This window comes from Gymnoscopelus braueri, assembly GCF_963280865.1.
Source record: "Gymnoscopelus braueri genome assembly, chromosome: 16".
NCBI lineage: Eukaryota > Metazoa > Chordata > Actinopteri > Myctophiformes > Myctophidae > Gymnoscopelus > Gymnoscopelus braueri.
The window spans coordinates 15,442,078-15,469,117 of record NC_137616.1 but is presented as its reverse complement, the minus strand read 5'-3'; the positions used below and the strand labels follow the sequence as shown (position 1 = coordinate 15,469,117).

At 42.9% G+C, this 27,040-nt stretch overlaps 1 protein-coding gene across 3 annotated transcripts in view; it reads left to right on the top strand.

Annotated features, from left to right (window-relative positions):
• The window catches only part of cdc42bpab (CDC42 binding protein kinase alpha (DMPK-like) b), a 106,239-nt gene that overhangs the window by 30,058 nt on the left and 49,141 nt on the right, over window positions 1-27,040 (top strand). For all 3 annotated transcript variants that reach the window (XM_080453728.1, XM_080453727.1, XM_080453726.1), the window contains exons 2-5: window positions 7,449-7,540; window positions 15,361-15,444; window positions 16,547-16,642; window positions 18,931-19,079. In XM_080453728.1, the coding sequence (XP_080309854.1) occupies window positions 7,449-7,540; window positions 15,361-15,444; window positions 16,547-16,642; window positions 18,931-19,079 (421 nt within the window). The remainder of the gene's footprint in view (window positions 1-7,448; window positions 7,541-15,360; window positions 15,445-16,546; window positions 16,643-18,930; window positions 19,080-27,040) is intronic.

Sequence of the window (27,040 nt, the reverse complement as noted above, 5' to 3'; positions counted from 1 at the left end):
GGGCGCTTAGGAATGGGGTACCATGGGTTCCATCATACATACACAGCAGCTATTACTCACGCATAGTCTACACACACACTGGCACGCACATACACTTACATACACATACAAACCATATGTCTTCATCAGACGTGCGGTACACACTACTCAGACATAACTAACTTGCACACACACAGGCATGCTAGCACAAACACACACATACACACACCATATTTCAGTCATGTAACAACACACATACAACGCACCCCATGCTTTTCTGTGCTATACTATCATACATGTGTGTACGTGTTCTTCACATGTAGCCAAAGAGCCCGATATGGCTGAGAAAAGCACATCATGGAAATGGCCCAGGGTGAGGCTTGGTCATGAGCATTGAGCGTGTCATTTGCGGGTCTACTTGCTAAGTGAACCCACTTTCCCGTTGTTACCAAGTTTCACACAAAAATGGCTGAGAGTTCTCTGCTCGGTATGGAGGGAGATGGCTCTGATAACCACTCCGCTGTTTTGGGCCAAACCAGTCTGGCTGTGTGTGGATTAGCTGGCTTCACTCGTGTTTTTCCAGTTTCACTGCATCCTAGAGCTGTGTACTGTGTGTGCGTGTGCGCATGCATTCTGAGAGTTAAATTAACTCTGAGGATTTTACTGTGTGTGTATATTTTGCACATGGAAATTATGTGCGTGTGTGTGTGTCTACTCAACAAAGCACACCAGTGCGTTTTGCTATAAGTGACTGACATGTCATCTTGTTCCAATCTTTGGCTCTCCAGCGGTACGCATCAAGTCTGTTTCAGTGCTCTTGCAAAACCCTCTCAACAACACAAAGAGCCCCAGTCACTTCCAAAAGCTCCCATTTCCACCTTCCAAAAGCATTGCCACAGGCTCGCGCCACGCCTCGACATAGCGACCGTTGCTATGTTTGGGCCGGCTTGTATATTTTGATTGTCGATAGCTCTTTGTCAGAGAGTTGTAATGAAGGCCCGCGGTGTTGCAATCAATCTAACTCGGCCATAATGGCTGCAAGTCTGTAAGACATGCAAGTGGAGACAGCTTTTGTTTGAGTAACAGTGTTTTTATATATTGACCCAGCAGTGAATTGAAATATGCGTCTTGTAGGCCTATTTCCAAAACACACACACACACACACACACACACACATGCATGTGTGTCAGAAAGACTGTAGATCAGGGGTGGTCAGTTCTTTTTGATCTACCAGGTGATCAGATTGGGCTATTGAGGTGATCAATTGAGTTAATCAAAAACAACGTATTAACCATTATTGGTTGATGTGCTTAAAACCTTTGTCCCTAGATAAATCACAAGGTAGCTTACCTTTGTTATTCATTGTTGTCATTCTTTGTTCGTTTTAATTATTAAACACTTATGCCATACTTAGCTTGTAGATCGCACTATTTCCTCTTATTTTTTTTTAAACATTTGGAAGATTTTGGAACATGTTGGACAGTTTTTGCCTATAATGATGATGACATGCCCAAACTAGGGCCACTAGGTTGAAGTATTAAAATGACTATTCTTACTTATTCTATGCTTGTATTATTCTTCTAAACAATAAAAAGACATAAAATAAATGGTGGTTTTCACTATATGGCACTGGGTGATCACGGCAGCCTTGGAAAATGTGATGGTGATGGTGTACCCGAAAAGGTTGCCGACTCCCCTGCTGCAGATGAAGGGAGATTGGACTGTGTGTCAGCGTATCGTAAGCGTACCCTTGTGCATGTGCTACTGTGCGTCTGTTCTGTACGCATTCGTCCCTGTGTTTCTGCGTGTGTGCTTTGTTGTGGACAGGGCCCATGGCTTCCAAGGTTTGGAGATGAAAGACCGTTTGCATCTGGTGGGTTTAGTTGAGCTCCTGACTCGGTACAGAGCTACTAATCAACAGAGCAGAGGGGTCTCTCTGCTCTCTCTCAGGTCCCCTTCATCCCTGAGAACAGCGGTTCTCAACCTTTTTCAGGCCGCGACCACCCAAAATAATCATATTTGAACTGGGAACCCCCCCCCCCCACACTGACAAGAACTTGGAATTGTTGGCATTACATTTAGTTTGACTCTCTTCCACAGATAAATATTGTGAAAATAGCAGATCTACAAGCTTACAACGCGCGTTGTTGTGAGCTTGTAGATTGGCAATTTGGCCAATGTTTGATCTGTTTTTATAGTATATTTTGTTGATTAGTTTTGATGCAGTAATGGTCTTTTTTCTTCATTTTTTTTTTAGGTATTAAAAAGGTCTTAAAAGTCCTTAAATTGTCACTTCACTGTCATGAAGTGACCTGGGGGTCCCGACCCACAGGTTGAGAACCACTGCCTTAGAACAGTGACGTGATAACAGCTACTTTACACTCATACACAGTCAAATCTATTCTCTGGGTTAAATCAATATTGTACATGTGGCAGTGAATTGACAAGGAATTAGCTTTAGTTTGTGTAGTGTCAACACAGAAAACGTACATTCAGAAAACATTGCGTACAATGAATACTTAATGACCACTTAAAAATAACACGATGTACATGCATATTTATGTAGCCATACATACTTTGTGTTTTGTACTTCATACATACAGTAAGTATATACTTGTATGGATATGAATATGTAATACACAGTAGCAACTACTATTAGCATTGTTATAATGAAAGAGCGGATTATTTTTTAACAAGCCAGGTGTGCCGACAGAAGCTCACTTGAGCATTGTGCAACTATTAAAAGACATACAATATTTATATATTACAAAGTGTACATATTGACATTTGTAGATGCAATACATCAATATGTTACTTATAGCGAGAACATAATGCATATTAGGCACTTTTCTCCTGTGGTCAAGTTGGACATGCATTCCCCACCCAGTTATGCAATACCTGTTGTCCCCGTCTGTCTGTGTCCCTTTTATGCCTATACATGGAGTTCTGTGTCAGGCATGCTCAAATATGTAGTCCAGGCCAGTCTATGACATCAGTACTATGATGCCATATTGATGACTTAGGGGTACTCCATATTTGGGGATTTGCGGATTCATCAATATTTATATGGAGATCTGCTGATCCGACCGACTTCCCACTTGTCGCATGACTCACTCAGGTTATCTGCGATACGCACGCCGAGTTTGAAGTCGTCAGTCCCATATATGGGCGTATCTGTCTGACAAAATACACAGACATGCACACATGATGATCACAATGAGAATTGAGTATCCGTGCTTTGCCAAGCGGTGTACCAGACATTTGCAATCACCACGGGGACCCAGTGTATTCAATAACACAATATTGCCAGTGATTCTGAGCTCCCAGTCCCTTACGCCTTACCAGATCAATTCAACTGAGGGGGAAGAGGTGATGAACTGTCGGGTTTTCAGCCGCTATTGTCTTCCCAACAGCACCAGCCTTTGTGCCTGATGTCGCCGAGTATATTGAATACTTAACTTTGGACTGAGTCCGACTGACAGCAGAATAGGAAACTCTCCAGCCATGGCCAAGATCTTGGCTCGAATTGTCTTTGTCGATGCCTGTATCGTATCAGTTATTGTCATCCATTAGGGTGAATGGCTTGCCCTGGACTGATAAGAGAGAAGGCAAATTAGAAGTTGGAGTACTGATAACTCGATACTCTTATTGATATCAGAGTGTGATGACTTGTAAGCCTGATAATAGCAGATCTACAAGCTCACAATGCAGCGTCGCATCTCAACATGAGCTTTTAGATCTGCTATTGTCATGTATAAATGAATTAGTCTCTGGCTAATGGCCAACTTTGCTAGCCTTGGCTGTCCTCTTCGGTGTAGATTCTATAATACATAAAAAATAACAAAAGTTTGATCATATTTGCAATGCTTTTATGACAGAGATTTCAAGAGTTCCTGTGAGATTTAACTAGCCAGTAGCAAATCAATAAATGGTTATTAATGATATTCTGGCCTACAAAGCCGGAATATGGCAGTAAATCTGTGTTGTGTTTTAAAAGCCAAGAGTCAAGACAAGAGTATAGAGCTAAACAACAAAAAATAATCCCATTAAATGATATACTATGCACTCATGTACCAACCATACATTTGCCTTGACAGGACAAACATTTGGAAGTGATCTTTCTCAGAGTCATTAGTCGTTACTGGTTCTGTTCTTTGGCTAGCTTACAGTGCATTCATATACTGACACTGCTGTAATAAATGTGCCAAAATCTGATTTGAATACACCAGTTTTGTTATAGCTCAAATAAAATAGTGGAACCTGCAGATAAAAGGCTACACTCCTGGGTACCACAACAAGTTACTGGACTAATCCCAATCTCATAGGGTTGAATCTATGTCGCTTGTCAACTCCCCAATTTAGTCCCTCTGTGACAGGAAAATGGCCCCATCCCTGTCAAACTTCTGCAAGGAACAAGCCATATTTCAAAAAGAATCGTGTGTTGGCTCAAAGTCACTCACTAAAGCCGAAGAGTAGTCATATACATTTATATTAAAATGCATGGCATCTGAATTGGAATTGGTACTTAATTTAAACCGGGGTGTTCGGTGCACCTTGTACCTTTTTTTTTTTAAGGTGATGAAACGTGCTTGAATGTGTCTCTTGAGAATCTCCTGAATTGAACCTTTGTGTGAGTTCACAGCAAAATCATCAGTGTTAATTTAAATAGAACTGTAAAAATGTAACCAATACGTGGACCTATTTTTAAACATACTTAAATTAACACACAGAATTTTACAGTGTGGTCTTTCTCAAACAGATGGAGACAGCTGTGAGAGACTAAAGCCTGATTTGTTGCACGGCAATAATAGCCGATCTACAAGCTCACAACGCGCCACATCACAACGCGGTGTGAGCTTGTAGATCGGCTATTTTCGGAGCTGGCCAACATGCTACTGGTTACTGTACTTCCAGGCTCTTAAGCTGATGGTTTTCTCTCCTAAAGCCTTTATTAAGCTGCTGGTGTCCTTGGGATTACAGAGGAGTGGGTGGAAAACCTCACTGCACGCTGTCTCTTGCTTGCACTGGAACTTTTTTGTTTGTGACATGTACATTGTACAATAGGTTACAATAATTAGCCTCATGACCTCATGAACTTCCTTTAATATTACATTATCAAACAGCTCTCCTACGCACCTGATGCCAAAAACACGCCAGTGTGTAAAAGGCTCATTGTTCCAGGATTACAAGATGTAAAATTAAGTCAGCAAGCTTCACTTTCCCGTGACAGGTGTTGCCACCATCCAGCCTACGCTCTGGGATCACTGAGGGTGTGTGTGTGTGTGTGTGTGTGTGTGTGTGTGTGTGTGTGTGTGTGTGAGAGAGTAGTATTATGCCAGGGAGGGCAGGGCACACACTGTGGTCTCCATTTGTGCTCCTCCAGTGCATGACCTTGGCATGGTTAGGCCTGTTGTCACTTGCGGTGGGAGAGAACAGAACAGGAGGAGAAGGGGAGGGTGAGAGTGAGCAAGGCTTCCCGAAGAGAGAGAGAGAGGGAGCGACAGAATGGAAGGAAGAGAGGGAGAACAGGACAGACAAAATGTGAGAAAAGGGGGGAGGAGATGTGTGTCAGGGGGGTGGTGGTTGGGTTGCTCTCAGTGGCCTGTTTGTTTTATATCTGCAGGCCTTTCCCTTTTTTCACAGCAGGAGAATGTCTTTTTCCTGAACTGCAGAGGTTTTGTGAAGTCATGGCAACCAGACAGTTTTAGAGTGATGATTGGCCGATGAGGGATTGCAGAAAGGCCCCGACTGCCAGCTATTGGCTGGTGGTCAGTTTCCCACACACACACACACACACACACACACACACACACACACACACACACACACACACACACACACACACACACACACACACACACAATGCAGTAGGCATGGAGAAAACAGATGTTTGGAAAGTCACTGTAAATGGCTTCTTTTGTTAATCAGTTGCTATGCAAGTGTGTATGTCTAAATAATTTAAATGTATAATAATATACACTTAGGTAAAGGCCAATATAAAAAGGCAATGAAAACACTGCTGGAGTGATCAGCATAGGTGCCAAGACTTTGCCCATTAATTAATTATTACTGTGATAGATAACTTCCTGTGGATTCTACTTTGAAGGGATAGTTAAACCGTTTTTAAATTGGCACTACGGTTACTAAGAAATGTCCACTGGATGTTTGTTAACATTTTGTAGCAATGGAAACGAAAGGGGTTAGCTTGCCAGTATCCACCAGCTAGATAACTACATTTCAGTTGATACTAGATATATGAAAAACAGAACTATCCCTTTAAACATCTCCACCCTTTATCAATGCAGAATCAGCGTAGCCAATTGGCTGACCTTGGTGAACCTGTGGTCAATTCAGGTTAGGCGTGCTCATATCATGTAAACCAGGAAGTGACTGAAGGCTGCTCAACAAATGAGGGAAATGCTGAATTCATTGATCACAGAGATTCAATCTCTCATCTCGGCTTAGCTTTTGTAAGAGAATGCCTGTGACTAACATGACCACCCAGACCTGATAAAAGTCTGTTTTTATACCGACACACTACTGTTTTTATCAGCATGGGTTGGAACTGAGAACGGTGGGGTTGTTGGTGGGTTATCGCACTGTGATATTATATCCATGTTTTAGTTTCCGTCAGCCTGCATCCCTGAGCAAGACTAAATTTATGTAATTAGAATGCAGGTTAAAACCTGCATGGTGATGGCTCACATGATAAACCCGCTTGCAAAAATTATATATAGGTTTTAAGGCTGTTCTCTGTTCAAAAAGGGCTCATACACTACGTTTTATGGAAAACTTGAGAGTAATATGACAGTAAATCTATTACTGAAATACTTGATCCTGACTTGGCCACCTAGCAGTTCCTCCTCATCCATCCCAGCTGAAATGTTTTAAATGCTATTACTATTATTATTTCCTGGTCTAGTATAATTTTTGGTCCTAAAACCTCACAACACATTGCAATGCGCTGCTTTATGAGCTTGTAGATCAGCAATCTTTGAACATTTTCAGACACCAGTTTGAAAGTGATCAGAACACATCGGTTTTCTATAATTGCCCATACCGTCAAAAAAGTCAAATAATTGCTAATATATCGGCCAAACCAATATATTGGTCTGACTCTAATCTTGTACATTGCTGCTGTTGGACAGTCTTGTGGACCATGTCATACCAACATTTCACTGCTTGTACTTATATGACTGAGTGACAAACACCTCTTGATTCTTCTTGGCTCTTAGACGCTGCATTGCTGTAAAGTTGCTTACATTCTATGAACTTGAAGGAAATTAACAACGAATGCCTCTTGTGTACATGATATCACCAATATTCATCCCCCAAATATTTCCACTTAATGAGGCATTCGGTGAAAAATATGATTTGATTTTATGAGTATCAACCTTGCTGTGGTTGTGAAGTCCCTAGTGGTGGATTGAAGTAAAATCCTGACTGTGTGTCCTCTTCTCTCTCTGCAGCCAAACCTTTCACCACCAAGGTGAAGCAGATGCGCCTGCACAAGGAGGACTTCGAGATCCTCAAGGTGATTGGACGAGGAGCCTTTGGAGAGGTAATCTACTTCCTGGGTTTTATTTTCTTACTAACCTTACCACAGAAACTTTGTAACATGACCCCAGAACAAATGATAACAATACGCCACATAGCTCATGCCAAGAGGCCACAGTCCCTCCCTTCTGCCTTCTCCTCGCAAACTCACTAAACACGCCTCATAGGCGACATTGCAGAGAATTTTCTAGAAGTTGCATTACAAGCAATTTAATTGTTTTGATGTGATTTGAATTGTCTTTCCTTGAGATATATGATATAAGACAGGTTAATAACCCTGTCATGAAAATGCAGTTTCATTTCTGTCTCCTCCTTTAATACTCATGGAGCAATTGAGCAAACATTTAGGCCGGTCTGATCTCTAGTCTGCATTTATATGCTTTCAGCCTTTCACCCTTTCACACTGACGGCAGAGGCAACCATGCAATGCACCAGCCTGCTCATCGGTAGACAACCACTGTACCATAGCAGCCCTTAGTGCTGTGGTCCATTTTAACCACTTAAACCCTATATACTTTATTGACCGGGGTCCCCAGACGTACTATATATCCTTGGCCCACTCCTTTTAAATCTCTTTGCGCGTCGCAACAGGATATGTTGTGAGTTAGAAGATCTGCTATTTTCGCCAAATGTTTGCCTATTTTCACAGAATGTTCACATTATGATATGTCCATAATCGGGACGCTAGGGTTCATGTGGACCCACAAATAAGAAGTGATCATTTTATATTATGACAACCCCTTTCACTTCAGTGGTTCATTACTCTTTAATAACACACTATTACGGCAACATCAAGTGAAAGTAGGAATATGATGTCCCTTTCAAATTATTATTAGCAGCATTATTTCTAAAATGTACGTCTTCACAGCATGTAGTAGGAACCTGTTACTCTTGTTGGTTTGCTTTTCTTAAATGACCTTAACCACATTTAAACCTAGCATCCCTAATTTTGTGCAGGTTTTCAAAAATAAATAAAGTAAAATATGAAAAAAATATGTTCAGTTTTTTAACATTTTCAAAGCTCACAACACGTCACATGTTGTGAGCTTATAGATGGACTATTTTCGCTATTTTTGAACAAAGTACAATAGGGCTCAAGTGGACAATAAACGGAAAACTGTTTTCTTTTTCTTTTTATGAGACCCCATGCAATGGCTTGGGGGACCACAAGTGGGTTGCAGACCCCAAGTTGAACCCCTTGGTTCTGGTGGTCCCCTCTGCTTGCATTCCAGCAGCAACTAGTATTAGTCTCGAGGCTTGAGCACCACGCCGAGCATGATCCTACTTGTATGTCTGACTGAGTTAAACTTAATAAGTCCCCCCCTTTCACACTCTTATTACCCCAGGAAGAGAAATGAATTAGTGCAACTGAAACTCGTCTCCGTACTTAGTTTTTTCTTTTCTTTTTTACCCCTTCACTGACTGCCCCACGGGGAGGTTGAAATACTGTTGTCACTGGGTTTCAGGGAGTGATGTCAGTGCTGGGGAATGTTGGAGGGACAAGTAGCATGGTGCTCAGCCAAGTCTCTTACCTCAGAGCGGTGTACTCTTACATAACACCGGTGTCCAGGAAGCACCCTTGTGTCTTCAGTTTTTACCCCTTCCACTCCAATTTCATTTCTAGATTCTCATATTAGCTGACAGTTGTTGACATTGTCCACGAATGGGTTTCGCTATCGCACAGCCCTGCGCTTAACTAACCTATCGTCGCTGTCGTGCGGGAAACCTTGTATGTCCAAAACGGTTGCTTTTCCGGAAATTGAAAACGGAACCTGTGTTCCAATGGACCCAAAGTACCGGTAGTTATTTTTATTCACTTAGGCTCTTGTTAATACTTTCATTGGTTAAATATTAATATAAAAAAAACACAAACAGACTTAACCACTTTGAACCTAATGTCTCTATTTTGGGCATGTCTTGTCATTATAGGTGAACATAAAAAAATAATTGAAAATGGAACAAATAGTATATCTACAAGGCAAGCTCACAATGCTTTGCATCGCAACACATTTTTGCACAACACTGTCATACACGACACAATACTGTCATACAATGAATGAAGTATAAAATAGGGCATTAATTGACGAAAGAACTTGAAAAGATGATATATAGAGAAGAGATACAAGGTTTCTGCCCGACAGTGACGCTATGCAACATGCTTTGGAAACGGGAGGAGAAGTTGACGCCAGCCACTGGCTAAATGCTGGACGGGTTTTGGCTATGGTTTCTATTCCACTAGCCATTTTGGCAAGTACCCAAACATCACTTTGAAGTTCCTTTCTATTCCAGGTCAATCAATCAACCAGCTAAAATAACCATCAATTAGCCTGGTGAAATAGTGAAAGAGGCCATTGTAGCAAGTTGATTTCCTACTGGGATTATGAAATGTTGAAATGTATGAACGTCAGCGGGGAATAGACCTGTTTTTTCCATCCAATCCTTATAAGTACACCCTTTGGATCCACAAGTCTTTTGCCGGACATGGAAGAATAAAAGCCTCATACTGTAGTCGGTGTGTATTACATTATGGTGCGAGACTGCCATGGATTTGTAGCATTTTCGGAGTCTGTATAACGCGCACACGCACACACACACACACACACACACACACACACACAGAGAGAGAGCCCACTTTTTCACCCATTAAGACCTGAGGCGATTCTTAAAAATGTTTTCTAAATCCTAACAGTTCTTTGAAAAAAACCAAAGATTTAAAAAATTTTTTTTTTTCAAAAATAGCAGATCTACAAGCTCATAGCGCGGCACTCGGTGCCGCGCTATGAGCTTGTAGATCTGCTATGTTTGAATAGCCAAAGAAATCTAAAGTGACACAGATGCGTTCCAGGTCTTAATGGGTCAACGCATACCTGAAAGAGCACACACTTTCACGCAGACATACTTTGTTGATGATTCTTATGAAACACGCATACATGCACAAACACACAGGAGGATTGGAACCCTGCCCAATGTTCCAGGCCCCGCTCTGGCCTCAGCAAAGCTTTTACTGGGCTTCAGTTTCACACAGTCTGGGTGAACCGCACCAAGGTGCCCCTGTAGCATGTCCCAGAGGTGCCAGCGGGGAATGGTTGACAGGGTTTCACAAAGCCCAAAATATGTAATGTCGTCATTTGTGGAAAGAGTTCCGATAAAATCGGGCGCAGGCCTGTGGTTGCTGAAGGTTATCTGCCCTTAAATCTCCACTCCCAGTCCCAGAGCTGTGCCCTGTAAAAAGGAATCACGGCAAGGGAGAGAGACACAAAGGGACAGAAGGCAGAAAAAAAGTGAGTGTGAGATGAAGTTATAGAGAGACTGACTGAGAATAATAAATAGAGGGAGATCTGTAGTGTTCTGTAGCAGAGTTGCAAGTTCAAAATGTTTGACTACGATCCCTCTTTGACTGCAAATTGTCTACCTGTTTTGTACACCGTAAAATACTCAGTGGTATTTTTTTTATTTGTAACTTTACTGTGTAACACACACTGCAGGGTTCCACTGGTATATGCCTCTGTCTCTGAATGGATTGTGTGTGGTATGACCCAACATATAGTACTATGCCATCATGGCAATGTCCCCGTGCCCTTTGAGTGAGCCAGCTCTGCCATTATGCGTTTCATACGTAACTAATACAGTTAGTTTTGGGCAGCTTGAGAGGCAACGTGATCGTCACATGGGTCCATTATTCATTCACATGATAGGGACGACTTGACTAGTGCAATGTATGCCATTAGTAGGATGCTAGTATTCTAATTGAATGATGATAGATCTACAGTAGGCAACTGTCTTAGCGTTGCGATCAGTTTCTTTCACTCATGCCAACATTCCAGAGTCATGAAGTGTTGCTGTTTTATTAGTGGGGTTATAGCAGTGGCGGCCAGTTGACCTTGTATCGGATCAACGAAAACGGAGAATAGATACTTTCTTTGGGAAGGTCCTGTGAAGATTAGAGACCCAGCTGTATGACTGCATGCAGTCCCCTTTGTGAGGCTTTGACAAGACTGCACATGCACTAGGGCTGGGCAATTAACAGAAAACCGATATTTAGAGCCAATAACTGACTTATAACCGAATAATTGAGCAAGGTTTTTTTTATCATTGTTTTCTTATAGCAACAAATAATCAACTAAATCGATTAGTTTGATTAACCACATAACTTCGTTGAACAATAGTGGCGTACAAAAATAGTGAACATAGCTGATCTACAAGCTCACAACGCGGCATATCGTGACAAGCTTGTAGATCTGGTGTTCTCACTATACTTTTTTTTATGATTCTTAATCGAGGCACAAGTCTGAAATAATCGTGACATTGATTTGAAGTCATATCGCCAAGCCCTAACATGAGAGATGGGCAAATGTATAGACGGGGCAAGAGAAGGAGAGATGGAACAAAATTAAAAGACTGGAGATGCTGAGTAAGGAAAAGACTTTCAGATAGACAAGAGAGACCAGAGAGAGAGAGAGAGACACAGAGAGAGAGAGAGTGCAGCATGTTTAGGTTTCAACCTTGCCATTGTCAGCAGCAGGGAGAAAAATGGCGTTGGTTCGTGATGCAGCAGAGATCTCCTGATGAATGTGTTAATTGGTTTCCTCTCCTGCTCCAGTATGGAGCAGTACATGGCTGCTGCATTATGGGCACATCAGTAGTAGCTGCTTTGCAGTAACTACATGAACCCTAACAATCCCTATTCTGAGCTTGTTGCGTTGTGAGCTTGGAGATTGTCTATTTTCAGCAAAGAGATTTAGTAATACTTAGTGTTTTGTAGAGGGATAAAAGAAGGGGACCAAGTATTGACCCCTGGTGGGACCCTGGTCAGTAAAGTATACGGTTTAAAGGAGAAATCCGGACATTTTAAGTGTTATCTTTGATGTGTCGTTACTCACCTACCGACGTAAAAGGTGGCGTTGTTTTTTTCCAGAGATTCCCCTGTCGTCATTTTTTCAACCCCCTACCGCTAATGCCGAACGATTTAACACTGGTTGCTTGTTTCTCTACCTGGCAACACCAAGTTGCCAGGTTCTGGGAGAGAATCAAGCAACTAGTGTTAGCTCGTTCGGCATTAGCGGTAGCCTCTCAGGAACTTTCAGCGCATGTTTGACTATCATGAGACTCCACAATGAGTAGTAGTAGAGAAAAAAATAACTTTGCATCGGTTATAATAGACGAATTTCCCTAAGCCACGCGCTCCCATTATGCCAACGGAGGGGGTTGAAAAAATGACGACAGGGAAATCTCTGGAAAAAAAACAACGCCACTTTTTACGTCGGTAGGTGAGTAACGACACATCAAAGATAACACTTAAAATGTCCGGATTTCTCAAGTGGTTAACTCATCTTGATCCTAAATTAAAGGTAAATTCTCACTGCTTTTCCAAAACGGCGGAAAACAGGGCTTGACAGACACAGATTATTACATTGCCCATGTTTGACAAATCTGTCATGTCTGCTGGCCACTTTGGTCGGTTGCCAACGTGTGCTCTGCTCAGTCAAGTCTTTCCTATTTAGCAAGCCATTTTAGCAATGAAGAAATTAGTTAATTTGCCTCGTCTAACCAAATGAACCCTAGAGTCTCTGTTCTTGGCATGTCATAATAGGCGAACATTCACTGAAAACAGCCTGCGAAAATTGCCGATCTACAACCTCACAACCCTTTGTGATGCATTGTGAGCTTGTTGACTGGCTATTTTCGGCGAGGAGGGACAAAAGGAGGAGACCAACGTAAGTATAGATCCCTTGGGAAACTATTAGCCCCTGTGCCCGAATGACAAAATAACTCCAAAACCCACCCTCCAAATGTTAGCTCCCTGACCTATTTATTATTTACATTGGAAATACTCAGTTGACAAATTGTGACAAATGATAATTATAGAAGAATCCCCAAAAACTATGCGGAATTTGGCGTGGGAAAATTGAGCATCATGAATTAGCCGACTCCAAAAACCCTGGCTAATCCTAGCCACCGGCTGTTTGCCCGTTTCTGTGTGCCTGTACTGTATGTCACTCGGCCCGCACATTTGTCCTCCAGAGGGCACTGAAACATCTTAACTATGCACAACTCTAGGTCGCCTTGTTTATTCATATTATCTGGTCATTTGCAAACCCTTGTCAATATAGGGTCTAAATTAACCTTTAGACTGGTCATGAAAACCAGCAAACGAGGTCGGAAATGAGGAAGAGTAGAGGAAGAATGGAGTGCAGAAAGAGGAGATGGAGAGAAGGACAAAAACACAAAGTTGTTGCCAAGAACAGTGTGCTCCACCTCTTGTCCTCTCTCTCTCTGCCCCTGTTCCTCTCCTCCTCCTTAGAGTGATCGCTGGGGGAAATCCAAACAGTGGAGGAATGTTATCATTGTATTGCATTAGCTGCATTCCCTGGCTCATTTAATAGACTGCAGGCTCCCCTCTTGTATGGACCACTCGCTTGTTTTCACTACTTGACAGAGAGAGATAGAGAGACAGTGTTTACATATTTCCATGTGTGTCTGCATACTTGTGTGTGTGTGTGTAATTAACTGGGGTTTGTGTGTGTGTGTGTGTGTGTGAGAGTGAGTGCGCTCCTCTCTTCTTAGTCATAAGTTCATAACCCTAACTTCCTTGATGGTGGGTTATGGCATAGTAGGTCATCTTTGCATGATCCTTTCTCAGCAGTTCATTGGACAAAGGTGATCGGTGAAAGGCACCAGTGACTGTTCTTCTGAGCTGTAAAAGGGGTTCTTTGCAGTCACTTCGATTTGTGCTATAACAAATCTGATGCGTTCTTGTCCAATAAACTCGCTCTATTGTCGGTGTTATGTTTGCGCATTGGCCAACAGAGGTAGATAAACAAATAGCATGAAGAACAGTTAGCTAAATCCCATCGGGCATTAGGTTTAAAAAAAAAAGCCAAAACAGCCTCGACGCAACCCCACATACAGTACTGTGTACAGTATAAATATGCTTCAGGCCTCCCACGTTGTTTTAGAAAGACCACAGCACATCTCATGCTCTCACCCCAACAAAAGGTTCTCTCTGGTTCCTAAACGGGTTCCATATGGGAATGTTCCATCATGTGTTTGTACTGTATGCGAGTCAGGACACCAAGAAGGAATAGTAGCATGACACGTGTGTGTGTGTGTGTGTGTGTGTGTGTGTGTGTGTGTGTGTGTGTGTGTGTGTGTGTGTGTGTGTGTGTGTGTGTGTGTGTGTGTGTGTGTGTGTGTGTGTGTGTGTGTGTGTGTGTGTGTGTGTGTGTGTGTGTGTGTGTGTGTGTGTGTGTGTGTGTGTAAGAGGATCCAGGTGGTGCGTGTCTGTCAGCCTTCAGGGTCGACACCTCGGTGTCCAAGGTCACTTCCTGTCCCTCCTTTCCCCTTCCTCACGTCCGCCTCCTCTCCTCCTCCTGTGCTCCTTTACCCCTTTCCTTTACTATCACTCCCTTTCATCTTCCATCCTCTCTGCTCTCCTCCTCTTCTTTCTCTCTACCAATCACATCAACGTGTGTACTACTCACCGTTTATGTGTACATATGTGTGTGTATCTGTATCTGTTATGTGTTTCATATTGCGGTACCGTTCTGCAATGCCAAACTGGATCATTAATCTATTTATCTATTCATCTGTGTGTGATTCTGTATCCGCCTCTCTCTCTCCTCCCCCCTTCTCTCTCCCTATAAATAATATTTTGTGTGTGTGTGTGTGATCAATAATCTACAGATGGATGAAATAAATAAGTAGAGGCTTATTTTATGATATATTATGATATTCTCACTCTCTCAGGATTATAATTGCACGTGTATCTAAGTGTGCGTTTTCCATGGTTTAAACTCTTGTCTCTCTCTGTGTATCTCTCTCCAGGTTGCAGTGGTGAAGGTGAAGAATGCAGACAAGGTGTTCGCCATGAAGATTCTCAACAAATGGGAGATGTTGAAGAGAGCAGAGGTGAGATTCTCCAAACATACTGCTACTGTATATATATACTGGCACTGGGGTTGGACCTTAGCCTACATTTCTGTCTCAACCACTCAAACCCCATTTTATATTTCGGCTGTTCTAAAATAGCCGATCTACAAGCTCACAAAAAGTTGCAATGTGTAAATCTGCCATTTCCGTTCAAATCTTTGCCTATAATGACATACCCAAAATTGGGACGCCAGGGTTGATGTGATTAAGAAAGCGGTCTCTTTTCATTTAAATGTACGGTTTAAAAGGTTGACGAGCTCTTATGTGATTTGTGCCGTCGAGGGAAATGTCGGCCTCATGCATGCCCCCTTAACTCAACTCCTGGGTCACATGGAGTGTGTGACAGATGTCATTGTTGGCCTCGAATGCATGTTTTTCTCATTGACCTCTCCGTGACAGTCGGTAAGACATTCCTATTGGTCCCATGGGTCTTCCATCTTCATGCCTCATATCTCATTGGGCAGAACTACCCATACACTGTGTGTGTGTGTGTGTGTGTGTGTGTGGGGGGGGACATGGACATGGGAAATGACAGAACAAAAAGCAAAGCTAAAAAAAGCTAAACTAACCATGTGCCCCTTTGTGGAGGTTTACTGTATGTTTACGCAACATTTGCAGATATTATCATGCTTGTTTTTATTAACGGAATGTCCGTTTATCCCAGGAGGGTCTGATGTTTGATTTACTCTTGTCAGTGGGTGGGAGCCTTTAGACTTGTACTATGTAACCTGGATGCATATTTCACAATAAATCCATTTGATCAAAGTGGAGCATTATAGCTGATATCATCTGCTATATTTCTGTATTTTTGGCTGAATATTGTGTTTAACCACTTTTAAACCTGGCATCCCTATTTTGGGCAAAAGTTTCAAAACAGCTGATCTGCAAGCTCTCAGCGTGTTGCGTTGTGAACCTCTGGATTGGCATCGTTTGCGCGACACAGTCGCGTTTGAAATATGGGATTAAGGGATTTCAAATCAAAGTGTCACATTGCCTCTACACTGTCTATGACTTTCCCTGGTCCTCCATGTTGTCATCGGTAAATGTTGTAAAGCATGACATTTGTTCTGTCCCTCCTCAGACGGCGTGTTTTCGGGAGGAAAGGGACGTGCTGGTGAACGGTGACAGCCAGTGGATAACCACCCTCCACTATGCCTTCCAGGACGACAACAACCTGGTAAGATGGATGGACTCGTAGATTAAAGTTCTCCGTCTGACTCATGTCAGTCAGTGACGATTAAAGAGTATTTGAAGTGGTCAAGCTAGCAATAGAATACAGGTTTAGGGTTAGGGTTCAGTCTTCCAGAAAACCCTAATGATCGTGGAGGTTAAAGCCTTTCTTCAACGGGTATGAATGAAACATCATATTGTGCTAATTGTTTATGAAACACAGCGCTTGTGTGTTTCACAAATAACAGATTAGGACTTGGCCTGACAACATTTTTCAGTCGTGAGATTTCATATTGATTTCATCCATGCGGACTGCCATGTACTGTATCAACCTTTTGTGGGTCCACAAATAGCCGATTATTCTGGTTACCAACATGGTCACCAACATGGTCAACAACATGGTCAAGAGAATTTAGAAATAAGTTGAGAAATACGAGAGAGACTTCCATTTGCACGTGAATAGGAGTGAAACAGGGATTCTTTCCCGCTATATTTGCGTGACAGCGTTCAATTAGAGTTATTTCATTGATATCCAAATACAGAGAACAAGCTTCTCGATTATTTGACTAATCAAAAAGGTAATTGATAGAATAATCGTTGAGAAGATGGTTCCAGCCCTACATGTGAGCATGATGGTCAAAGCATCAAACTGCTCCATATGTCCATCAGCCATCAGTGACTCATATTTCACCAGCCACTTTTTCCATTTCATTATCCAGCCATGTTTGTAGAACACAATTGGTTACCTGCCAAAGTGTCTGGTTCACAAACCCACCAGTCACACTTGGCTGGGCTTGTGTGAGCACGTGTACATATGTGTCATTGTCTGTGCACCCTGACTTAATGGTCAAATGACCCCCCCAGCCTTTACACTTAATGTTCTGGAAATAACTGCCCTGAGGTTGGTCTGCTTTTCTGCTTAATATTAAGATTGTAAAGATATAGTGGTTATGCCAGCATATTAAACTACTATATTTAGAATGGAAAAGTGTCTGAATGCCACCTTCATTCCTTCACACAAGGTACACTTAAAAGTAACGTTGCACGAAAGTGGGCAACAGAACAGAAAGGTGTGTAAATGATATATATTTATTTTTAATTAAGTGTTAAATAGCTCTATGTTCCAATATCAATCATTGCTATAGAGTGTTTGTTCAGTAGCAAGGATCTCACCAATCTCACTCCAGCTCTTTATAAAACTGAAATACATTTTCAGGTCGCGATACAAATTTCATCCAATCAGGAGAGAGAACTCATACAGGATAAACAAATACTATATTTGAAGCTGATAAATGACCTTTGTAGAGCTGGTGAGACGGAGAGACCCTGTTACTAAACAAAAACTCTATAGCAACCATTACTATCAGAATATCGAGGAGAAAAAAAATGAAAAAGAAAAGGAATTTTCTTTTAACAAAAACATAATCACTTAACATGCCCATTAATAATGCCAAACAGCCATTGACCAGTCCACCAAGGAATGACTTCCCAGGCTGCTGATTGGCTGATAGCCACGCTGCCGTCCTACCGCAGTTTTCATTGGCTGATGTGGCTGTCCATCTCTGACTGACTGCTGAGCCAGTATGCGCTCCCTGACCTTGGGTTCAAATGCCAGGGCTGCCCGTCATTCCATTCCCTAGATTCTCACAACAAATGCTCTTCGCTGGACACTCCCCAGGGCTTCAGAAATACACACTACGGCCTGTCCAGCCGGCTATTTTTAGGGAACCCCTAAAAGTGAATAAGACAAACCGTAGTCATTTAGGCATTTGTAGCCAGAATGCCCTCAATGTTAATGATACTGTGAGAAAATAGGGAGAGGAGCAATGGAAAAAGGGCGAGGGATCAGAAAATGGCATGTTGAGTCAAAATTATGACATTGTCTACAATTAGATGATTGTTTGATGTTTCTGTGGAATGTGATGCTGTATCTCATTTATAGTCAGTGGTACGACTTGTCGAAAATAGCCGAGCTTGCATCGCGACACGTTGTGAGCTTGTAGATCTGCTTTTTTCAAAGCCTGTAATGGATCATCTGCCATTTTTTTGTTGCACTCTCTCAAATAAGAAACGGATGACATAATACTACTACTGTTAATTACTGCAACTACTACACAGTGAAAGTGTTCATTCAGCTCACCCTTACGGATCCATTTAAATCAACACTCAGGATTTTGGTGTGTGTTCTAAATTATCTGTTGCTATTATTATTCTTTTACAATGAACTGTGCTGTACTAGTAGAGAATGAAGATTGTTTTTTAACGTGTCCCGTTTGGTCGCTCCTCTCTCACCAGTACCTGGTGATGGACTACTACGTAGGTGGTGACCTCTTGACGCTGCTCAGTAAGTTTGAGGACCGTCTGCCGGAGGAGATGGCCAGGTTCTACCTGGCCGAGATGGTGCTGGCCATCGACTCTGTTCACCAGCTGCACTACGTCCATAGGTGAGGAATGTGTATGTGGTGTGTGAATGCTACTCTTGATTAGGCATGGGGATCGTTAATTTGTACATCGTGGCTCTGTTGGAGACTAGCCGTCTATAAGACGGTCTGTGTGTGTGTGTGTGTGTGTGTGTGTGTTTGTCCGGAGCTAATCTTGCAAGCCGGCCGCTAGATGGATCAGGTGGGCCAACTTGGTACCTCCTTTTTTTCCACTGTTAAATGAAATATAACATTTTCCTAGACCGGTGTCAGGCCTATTCGTGGACCACGCACGTTGGGAATGCATGGCCCGCCCGGTTATGCAGTACACGTTGTACCTGCTAGAGTATTCGCTGTACCCGTTACAGTATCCAGTGCGGTACCCGTTTCCACAGTACTAATAACGTTGGGTATTACAATCAATGGGTGATTTATGAATGGGCACTGGCCTACTCTGGAACGATGCAAGTTGGGGATGCATGCCCCACCCGCTGCTGTACGTTGTCAGAGTACCCGTTGTCAGAGTACTCAGTGCGGTAACCTCCACTCTACCACTAATCGACCAAATATGGAGATATGGGGATCCCTTATCGTCAAAAACTGCTGACGTGGTGTTGACAACGTACTGTACAAGGGCATGAATAGAGGGAGACAGAGGGAACAAATAGAGGCATACAGATGGACCCGCTTTGTTCAGACTACCACTTCTGTTGGTGCAGCAGCATAAACATGATGCAAAGCTTGGCCAATCTGTGAAGTCGATGGGTTGGATTGGCCAATCAGTGAAGCCGATGCCTACACCCCCACTGACACAGAGATTTGGTACGTTGTCCACAGACCCGTGGACAGATAGATGCAGACATTCCTAGTTCGCCATTCGTCGACAATAAATTCTTACTGGAACTTCTTTATTTTTATTTCCTTATTCAAATGTTAGTGTCTCAAGAAAGACATGACATGTTAAGACCCACTAATCTCGATACCAATATCGATGAGATTAGAGCAGTCAGTATTGTTTTTCAGATTTTAAGAAGTTCTGAACCGTGTCCTTAATAGAAACGTGTTTCGATCCCCATCCCTACATTTGATACTATATCTTTTATGGACACATTTCTGCGTAGTTTCTGTCTACTTGGTCAGCACCCCACCTCCCCTTTCTGCGTACAAACAAAGTCCTCCTGTGAAGCTACCCAAGCCTGCTCCCAATTAACACACGCCACACTCACTCTCGCTCATTTTTATGAACGGCAAACAAACGAGCCACCTAAAAGCCGAAGCTTCAAAGCCCCAAAGGGACCTCAAAGCTGCCGTCTCCGCCAACATATATACATACAGGAAGAAGATAGTTTTCAACCAATAAGAGATGCCCTCAGGGGCTCATGGGACAGCTGGCGCCGGTGGGGGGGATGGGCGCCGCCGTCGATTCTAACTGACACACAGGAAGTGGATTTTCAACAGACAGGAAGTGGTCCCGTCGGTTCATTAACATAATGATAGCATCGCTGTTGGCAAGGGTTTGTGGTGGTAGCAGCATTTTTTGGGGCGGGGGCGGGGGGGGGGGGGTTAGTTGACGGTGAGATGGAGGGAGAAGAGCAAAGAGGGGGGTGAGATGATTGGAAGGATAGAGACTGAGGCACAGAATGGAAAGCGGGACTGACTGGATAATGCTTATTTTATACGTTGCGCAACAAAAATAGCCAATCTACAAGCTCACAGCGCGTCTCGTCGCTATTTCCGCTATTGGTTGTACGACGACGAGGTAAAGTGCATAGGGCTCGAGTGGTTAAGACTTGAGTTAGGTTTTGGGTGTGTCTGCAGCTGGATTGATCTTCCTTCCCACCAGAGATTCAGACAGACGGAGAGAGAGACAGAGAGAGAGAGAGAGAGAGAGAGAGATATTTATAAACAGAGAGAGAGGGACAGACAGACAGACAGATATATACAGATATTTATGAAGAAAGAGAGAGAGTTAGTGAAGGAGGCAGGGAGCCACTAATTGCATGGTGATGTCTGAGGGTGGGGGTTGGCGGTGGAAGCGGAGGAGTGGATGGATGAAGAGGGAGGGAAAGAGGGATGAAGGGAGGGAAGGGACAGTGTCGCTTCTCTCTTGAGGCCCCTCTGGGATGTTTTGGGACGGGTAATGACGGGGTTCCTTGGGAGGGGTGTGGGTGGAGGTGGGGTGCTGTCACCCCCCCTTCTTTTCCACTCCCCCAACCCCCTCTTACTCTCTCTCTCTCTCTCTCTCTCTCTCTCTCTCTCTCTCTCATATGCGCGCGCGCACACACACACACACACACACACACACACACACACACACACACACACACACACACACACACACACACACACACGTGAGAGATTGGCACGCTTGGTTTGCGGAGGGTGGAGACAGCCAGTCAGGTCCCCTGAGGAGGGTGTGTCCTGCTGGCTGTTCTCTTCTGGTCGCTTAGTGTGTGTGTGTGTGTGTGTGTGTGTGTGTGTGTGTGTGTGTGTGTGTGTGTGTGTGGGTCTGTGCATGTTTGCATGTATCTGTATGATGATGGAGATATGTGTGTATGTGTGTGTGAATAAGCATTTGTGTGTGTTGGGTGTGTTTCCAGTCTGTGTGTGAGTGAAAAAAGACAATGCATTAACCCTCTAATTTGCAGGGCTGTTAAAGAGAAACCCAGCCAGCTAGCCTGTATTCACACATCACTTTCAATCACGCTAAACACAACAACCCTGCCGCTTTTTAGGAAATACAAATGGAACTACTGTGGCGATGCGGCAGAGTGGCGGCCTTTACAGGCTCATTCTCCTGGGAGACATATTTTCCATGGCTGTGGATGCTACTTGCTTGCTATTAATTTGAGGAGCCCATTTTAATCACCCTGCGGCCGTCCCTTCGCGTCCCAGTCCAGATAAATTGCACAGAAGAAAACATCAAAGACAGCTTGGTTGTTGAGTCACTGAAAGTACTTTATATACCTACAGTATCTAAGAGTAAAAATGGGCTGTGGGCTGTGCTGCCAATATTAGGCTCTCATTGAGATTAGAGCTGTAACTTTTTATTTTAGAGCTACAACTTTAAATGTATTTATTTTTGATAATGTTGTATTCTTTTATATTATTATATTTATAAAAAAAATACGGAATTATTTTAATTCATTATTATGACTTTTTGGATCACAAGGTAGGTTCAGGATCCAGGATGCACAGACCTATCTCTGTCTCTTTGTCTGGGATGGACAGAAGCCACTGTCTTCATTCATCTGTATAATGGGCAGAATGAATGAATGGAGCGGCCTGTCTGTGTTTGCCTGTTCAATGTGTGATGAGAGTAAAAATAGATTTTCATGAGCCTTTCTCCAACAGCGGGGGGGACATTCAGCGAAAATAGCAGCTGTGAGCTTGTAGATTGGCTATTATCTGTAAAGATATTTGGTGTAGAGGAAAATAGGAGGGGGCCTAGCACAGACCCCTGGAGGACACCGGTCAAGTACGTATGAAGTGGTTAAAAACATACCAACTACACGTGTATGAATAGGAGGCTGATTCACAGACATTGGGTGTTGTACATTTATTACAGGTCCCCATTAGTCATCACCACAAATAATATAAGGCAATAACACAATATTCTACAAATTACAAAGAGATAAAAGATATCACAGTCACTTGTTGCATTTTTTTTATCAGTTTCTAGTGAGAATCACAGAATATTGAGAAACATTTCACAGAAGGCCTAATATGTCATTAGAAGTGGTAAAATTTTTAATGCAAGATACAAGAAAAGTACAATGAAAATAATTATTCTCTCTAAATCGAGACTAATCCTGATTAAGGTCTATAATCCCAATATCTGGCTAAATAATCTGCTTTAATACTTTTTGCCCAAATTGTTCAGTGCCCTGCAATAGGTCAGGTTTTGTGCCGGTAGATGGAAAACTATACAGAAACCATTAGGAAAATCTTAAATGATGAAAAACTGAATACTACACACTGGGTAATAACCAGTGAAATGGTCAACTTCAAAGATGCTAGTGAGGCTCCTAAGAGATTGACGGTCTGCCAAAACCTTTATGACCTTTTTGGTTGTTTTTGGGAGGTATTTTAAGCCTTTTTTTAATAGAGAACGGAAATGTGGAGAGAAAGTAGAGGAATGGCATAGAGCAAATGGGTCAGCCGGTTGGGAATCGTACCGTCGACTCACTGATCAGGGCATTTTGCACCCATTGCAGTATGCACCCTAACCACTTGGCTATCAGGATGCCAAACCTTAAAAAATGACACAGCAGCATATCCCTGTTTACTTTAATCTGTATTCATACAGCCAGCCTATTTTTATCCCATATTTTCCGCTGTTGGGATCCTTTTTTATCCTTTTCCTGTTTGTTTTGTGTTTTTGTGGCACCGTTGACCTCACCAGCATGTCAGGCTGTTTAAAAAAAATACTATTTTTCAGTCCAGTTGACACTGATAGAGCTGAAATGATTGCAAATAAAAGAATGGAAAAGTCAAACTCCCCCTCACCCTGTCCCAAGAGAGAGAGTGTGAGTGTTTGTTTAAAAGAGAGGGCCAGAGGGAAAGACAAAAGAGTGTGTGTGTGTGTGTGTGCGCGCGTGCACGTGCACGTGCACGTGCACGTGCACTTGCCATTCTATGTATATGTGTGTGCGTTAAGTGGTCAGTGATCTGCGTGGCCTCCCATAGGGGCCTGACAGACGTTTCAATAGTCTGACTCAGCATGGCTAAGCTCTGTGCTAGCACTGTGCTAACCAGCACCACATCTGTCTGCCCTTAGAAGAGTGTGTATGTGTGCGTGCATGCACGCGTCAGTGACTGAGTGTTATGTTTCAAAGAGAGTGATAGAAGTGGGTATATTTCTATCTTGGTGGGTATCTGAACAAGAGCTTTATGTTAGAGGGAGAAATTGCATGTGTGACTGAGCGACGAATGGGCAGATCTAATGGGCAGAGACGGAGAGGAGTGTATGACAGATGACATCTGTTCCACCTGGCTCTCACTATAGCTGTTTGTGTATCCGTCTGTCCGTCCATCCGTCAGATGGTGTGTGTATTTTCCTATTGATTGGAGCCACATGTGTATTCTATTATTGATCAGGCCCATGTGTGTCTCCATGGCCCACTGATCTATGAGAGACTAAGCACGCGCACACACACACACACACACACACACACACACACACACACACACACACACACACACACACACACACACACACACACACACACACACACACACACACACACACACACACTGCATAAAATGTGTCATTTAACAAAGAGCTTAGATTACGTTGTTTGCAAATCAACAACTGAGTTGCTTAATCAAAGTGGTTATAATGCATGGTATAAAGGAGGTGTTTGTTTTGTGTGTGTGTGTGTGCACGCACGTGCTTGCGTACGTGAGATTGTGTCTATATGTATGTTGTGTTAATGGACGCTATAAGTAAGCAAGCTAGCTTTTTATTTAATTTTATTATTTCCACCTCAAGGTCCCAATGTCTCAACCACTGAATATCACATATCACATTTTGTCTGGATCCTACGTCAAACACCTCACAAACACATTTTATATTCTGGACTGCCATGCACAGTTGTCTTGTCCATCTATTTTCAAGTGTCATCAAAGGCCATTGTGTGTGTGTGTTGGTCTGCGTTAGTGTCCAGATGGCCCTCACAGATGGACGCCATGGTCTTAGAGGAGATTACCCCCCTCTATTCTCGGCCCTGCGCTGCTCCTTAAGACTGCAGGAAGCCCCACTGTGTCAACAGTAGCTCAATTAGCCATGCTAACTAGCCCACCGTAGCTTTATCTTAGCATTAGCATCCCTCATGGTTTGCCGGCGTGTGTGGAGCGATAATTGTGTGACGGCTTTTGCACTGCAAGCGTCAAAGCGTGTTTTAGCTGGAGGCGTTAACCTGGCTGCCCTGACTGGTCACGGACACGTCATAACACAGAGTGCTGTGAGAGAAACAATGGATAGTATATCAGCAGAAAGGAAGATGATGTTTAGGAATTATAAAATGAGATGGCATGGAATGGTGGGGAGGGAGAAACTTTCAGTCTGTGATGTCCCAGAGAGGGAGAAGAGAGAGGTGCATTGGGTGGTGGTGGCTGGAAAGAGACAGGGAGGGAAATGTTTGTTTAAACTCTGCTTGTCACTAGCTTAGACGGTTCGCTGAGCTCTAAATGGTTTATCAGGAGGAATACCCCCTTTTCTCACACACACACACACACACACACACACACACACACACACACACACACACACACACACACACACACACACACACACACACACACACACACACACACACACACACACACACACACACACACACACACACACACACACACACACACACACACACACACACACACACACACACACACACACACACACACACACACACACACACACACCCACCACCACCACCACCACCACCATAGCCACCCCTACCATCCTGTCTGACACACACACACACATGCAAACACTCAGGCAAGGGTCAACTCATGCTTTCCTTCTCTCTAAGCAAAGAAGCAGACTTTGGACCAGATTAAGACCTTCTGGCAATGGCAATAGACATGTGCACACGTACATGAACACACACACACACACACACACACACACACACACACACACACACACACACACACACAACAAGCGCTTCCTCTTAAATGAGACAGATTTCAGGTTCATCCATGCCTGTCACCGCACCAGATACCCCCCACCCCCTGGTCAAATCACAATCACAGCACACAGACAAAATGTATACACAATAAAATATTTCAGTGGAGTACAGACAGAGAGACAGACAGACACTTTTAATTTTATAGTAGGAGGAAGGATGTGGGGAGTGTCTTGAGTTATGAAACAACTTTTCTTTAATCTAACCTTTGATCTTCTGTGTCTCCAAGTTTACGTGCTGTGGCTGACTATAACTCTATAAACAGTAGTTTTGTGTGTGTGTGTTTGTGTGTGTGTGTGGCGCAAGCACACATACATGTGTATGAAACTTCTGCCACGTCCCTACTACTGTTAACAGTACAGTAGGTCATTAAAGTCCCTCCACTAACATCAGTGCAGGACTGTATGAGTATGTCCTTAGAAGTCACTCATGCCCACATTGCTGTAGCCACTATTTTGGGCTAAATTTCCGATTCCCAATTTCCAAGTCATTTTTCAATTATTTTCATATTAATTAACAAAATATCAAAAATAGCAGATCTACAAGCAATGCAACGTGTTGCGAGCTTGTAGATAGGCTATTCTTCATATTCATTCATACAATGAAGTATATAGGGCTTACTGTAAGTGGTTAATGTCTTGCTTTATAGAGCTGCGATTTAATGGGCAGCTTCACCAGAGCAGGCTGATGAGCTAGCCCGCCTCCAAGCTGCAGGCAGTGTTGCCATGTCTGCTTGTTATAAGCGACTTTGGGCTTTGTTTTCTGTAAAGTTGCTTGTAAATATTGGTGGTTGCTCAAATATTTTCATGTCATGGACCCCAAATTAATATGTATTTGTCCCTAAGTCCCATCTGAAAATGTTTTGTGCCAAATATTCCACATTTTATTTCAAGATATTTAGAAAATGGCAGATCTGCAAGCTCATTGCGACGCGTTGTGAGCTTGTAATAGCCGATGTATACAGTATATAGGTTCTCATAGTGCTCATGTGTTAGTCGCTTCTTTTGGGCTTGTTTTCAGCTCGTTTCACTGTCTACTTCCGTAGAAAGCTCTAGTTGAAAGAAGGCAGACATTAACCCATTAAGACCTGATGCAGATTCTACAAATTCCTTCTAAATCAGTAGTTCTCAAACTTTTTCGTGCCAAGGACCCCCACATTGAAATATATATTTGGTCGTGGACCCCCATTTGAAAATGTGTTGTGCCAGGGACCCTCAGAAGAGAAGATTTGTTTCTCTTTCAAGATTTCTCAAAAATGTTCAAAAATAGCAGATGTACAAGCTCGCTGTGAGC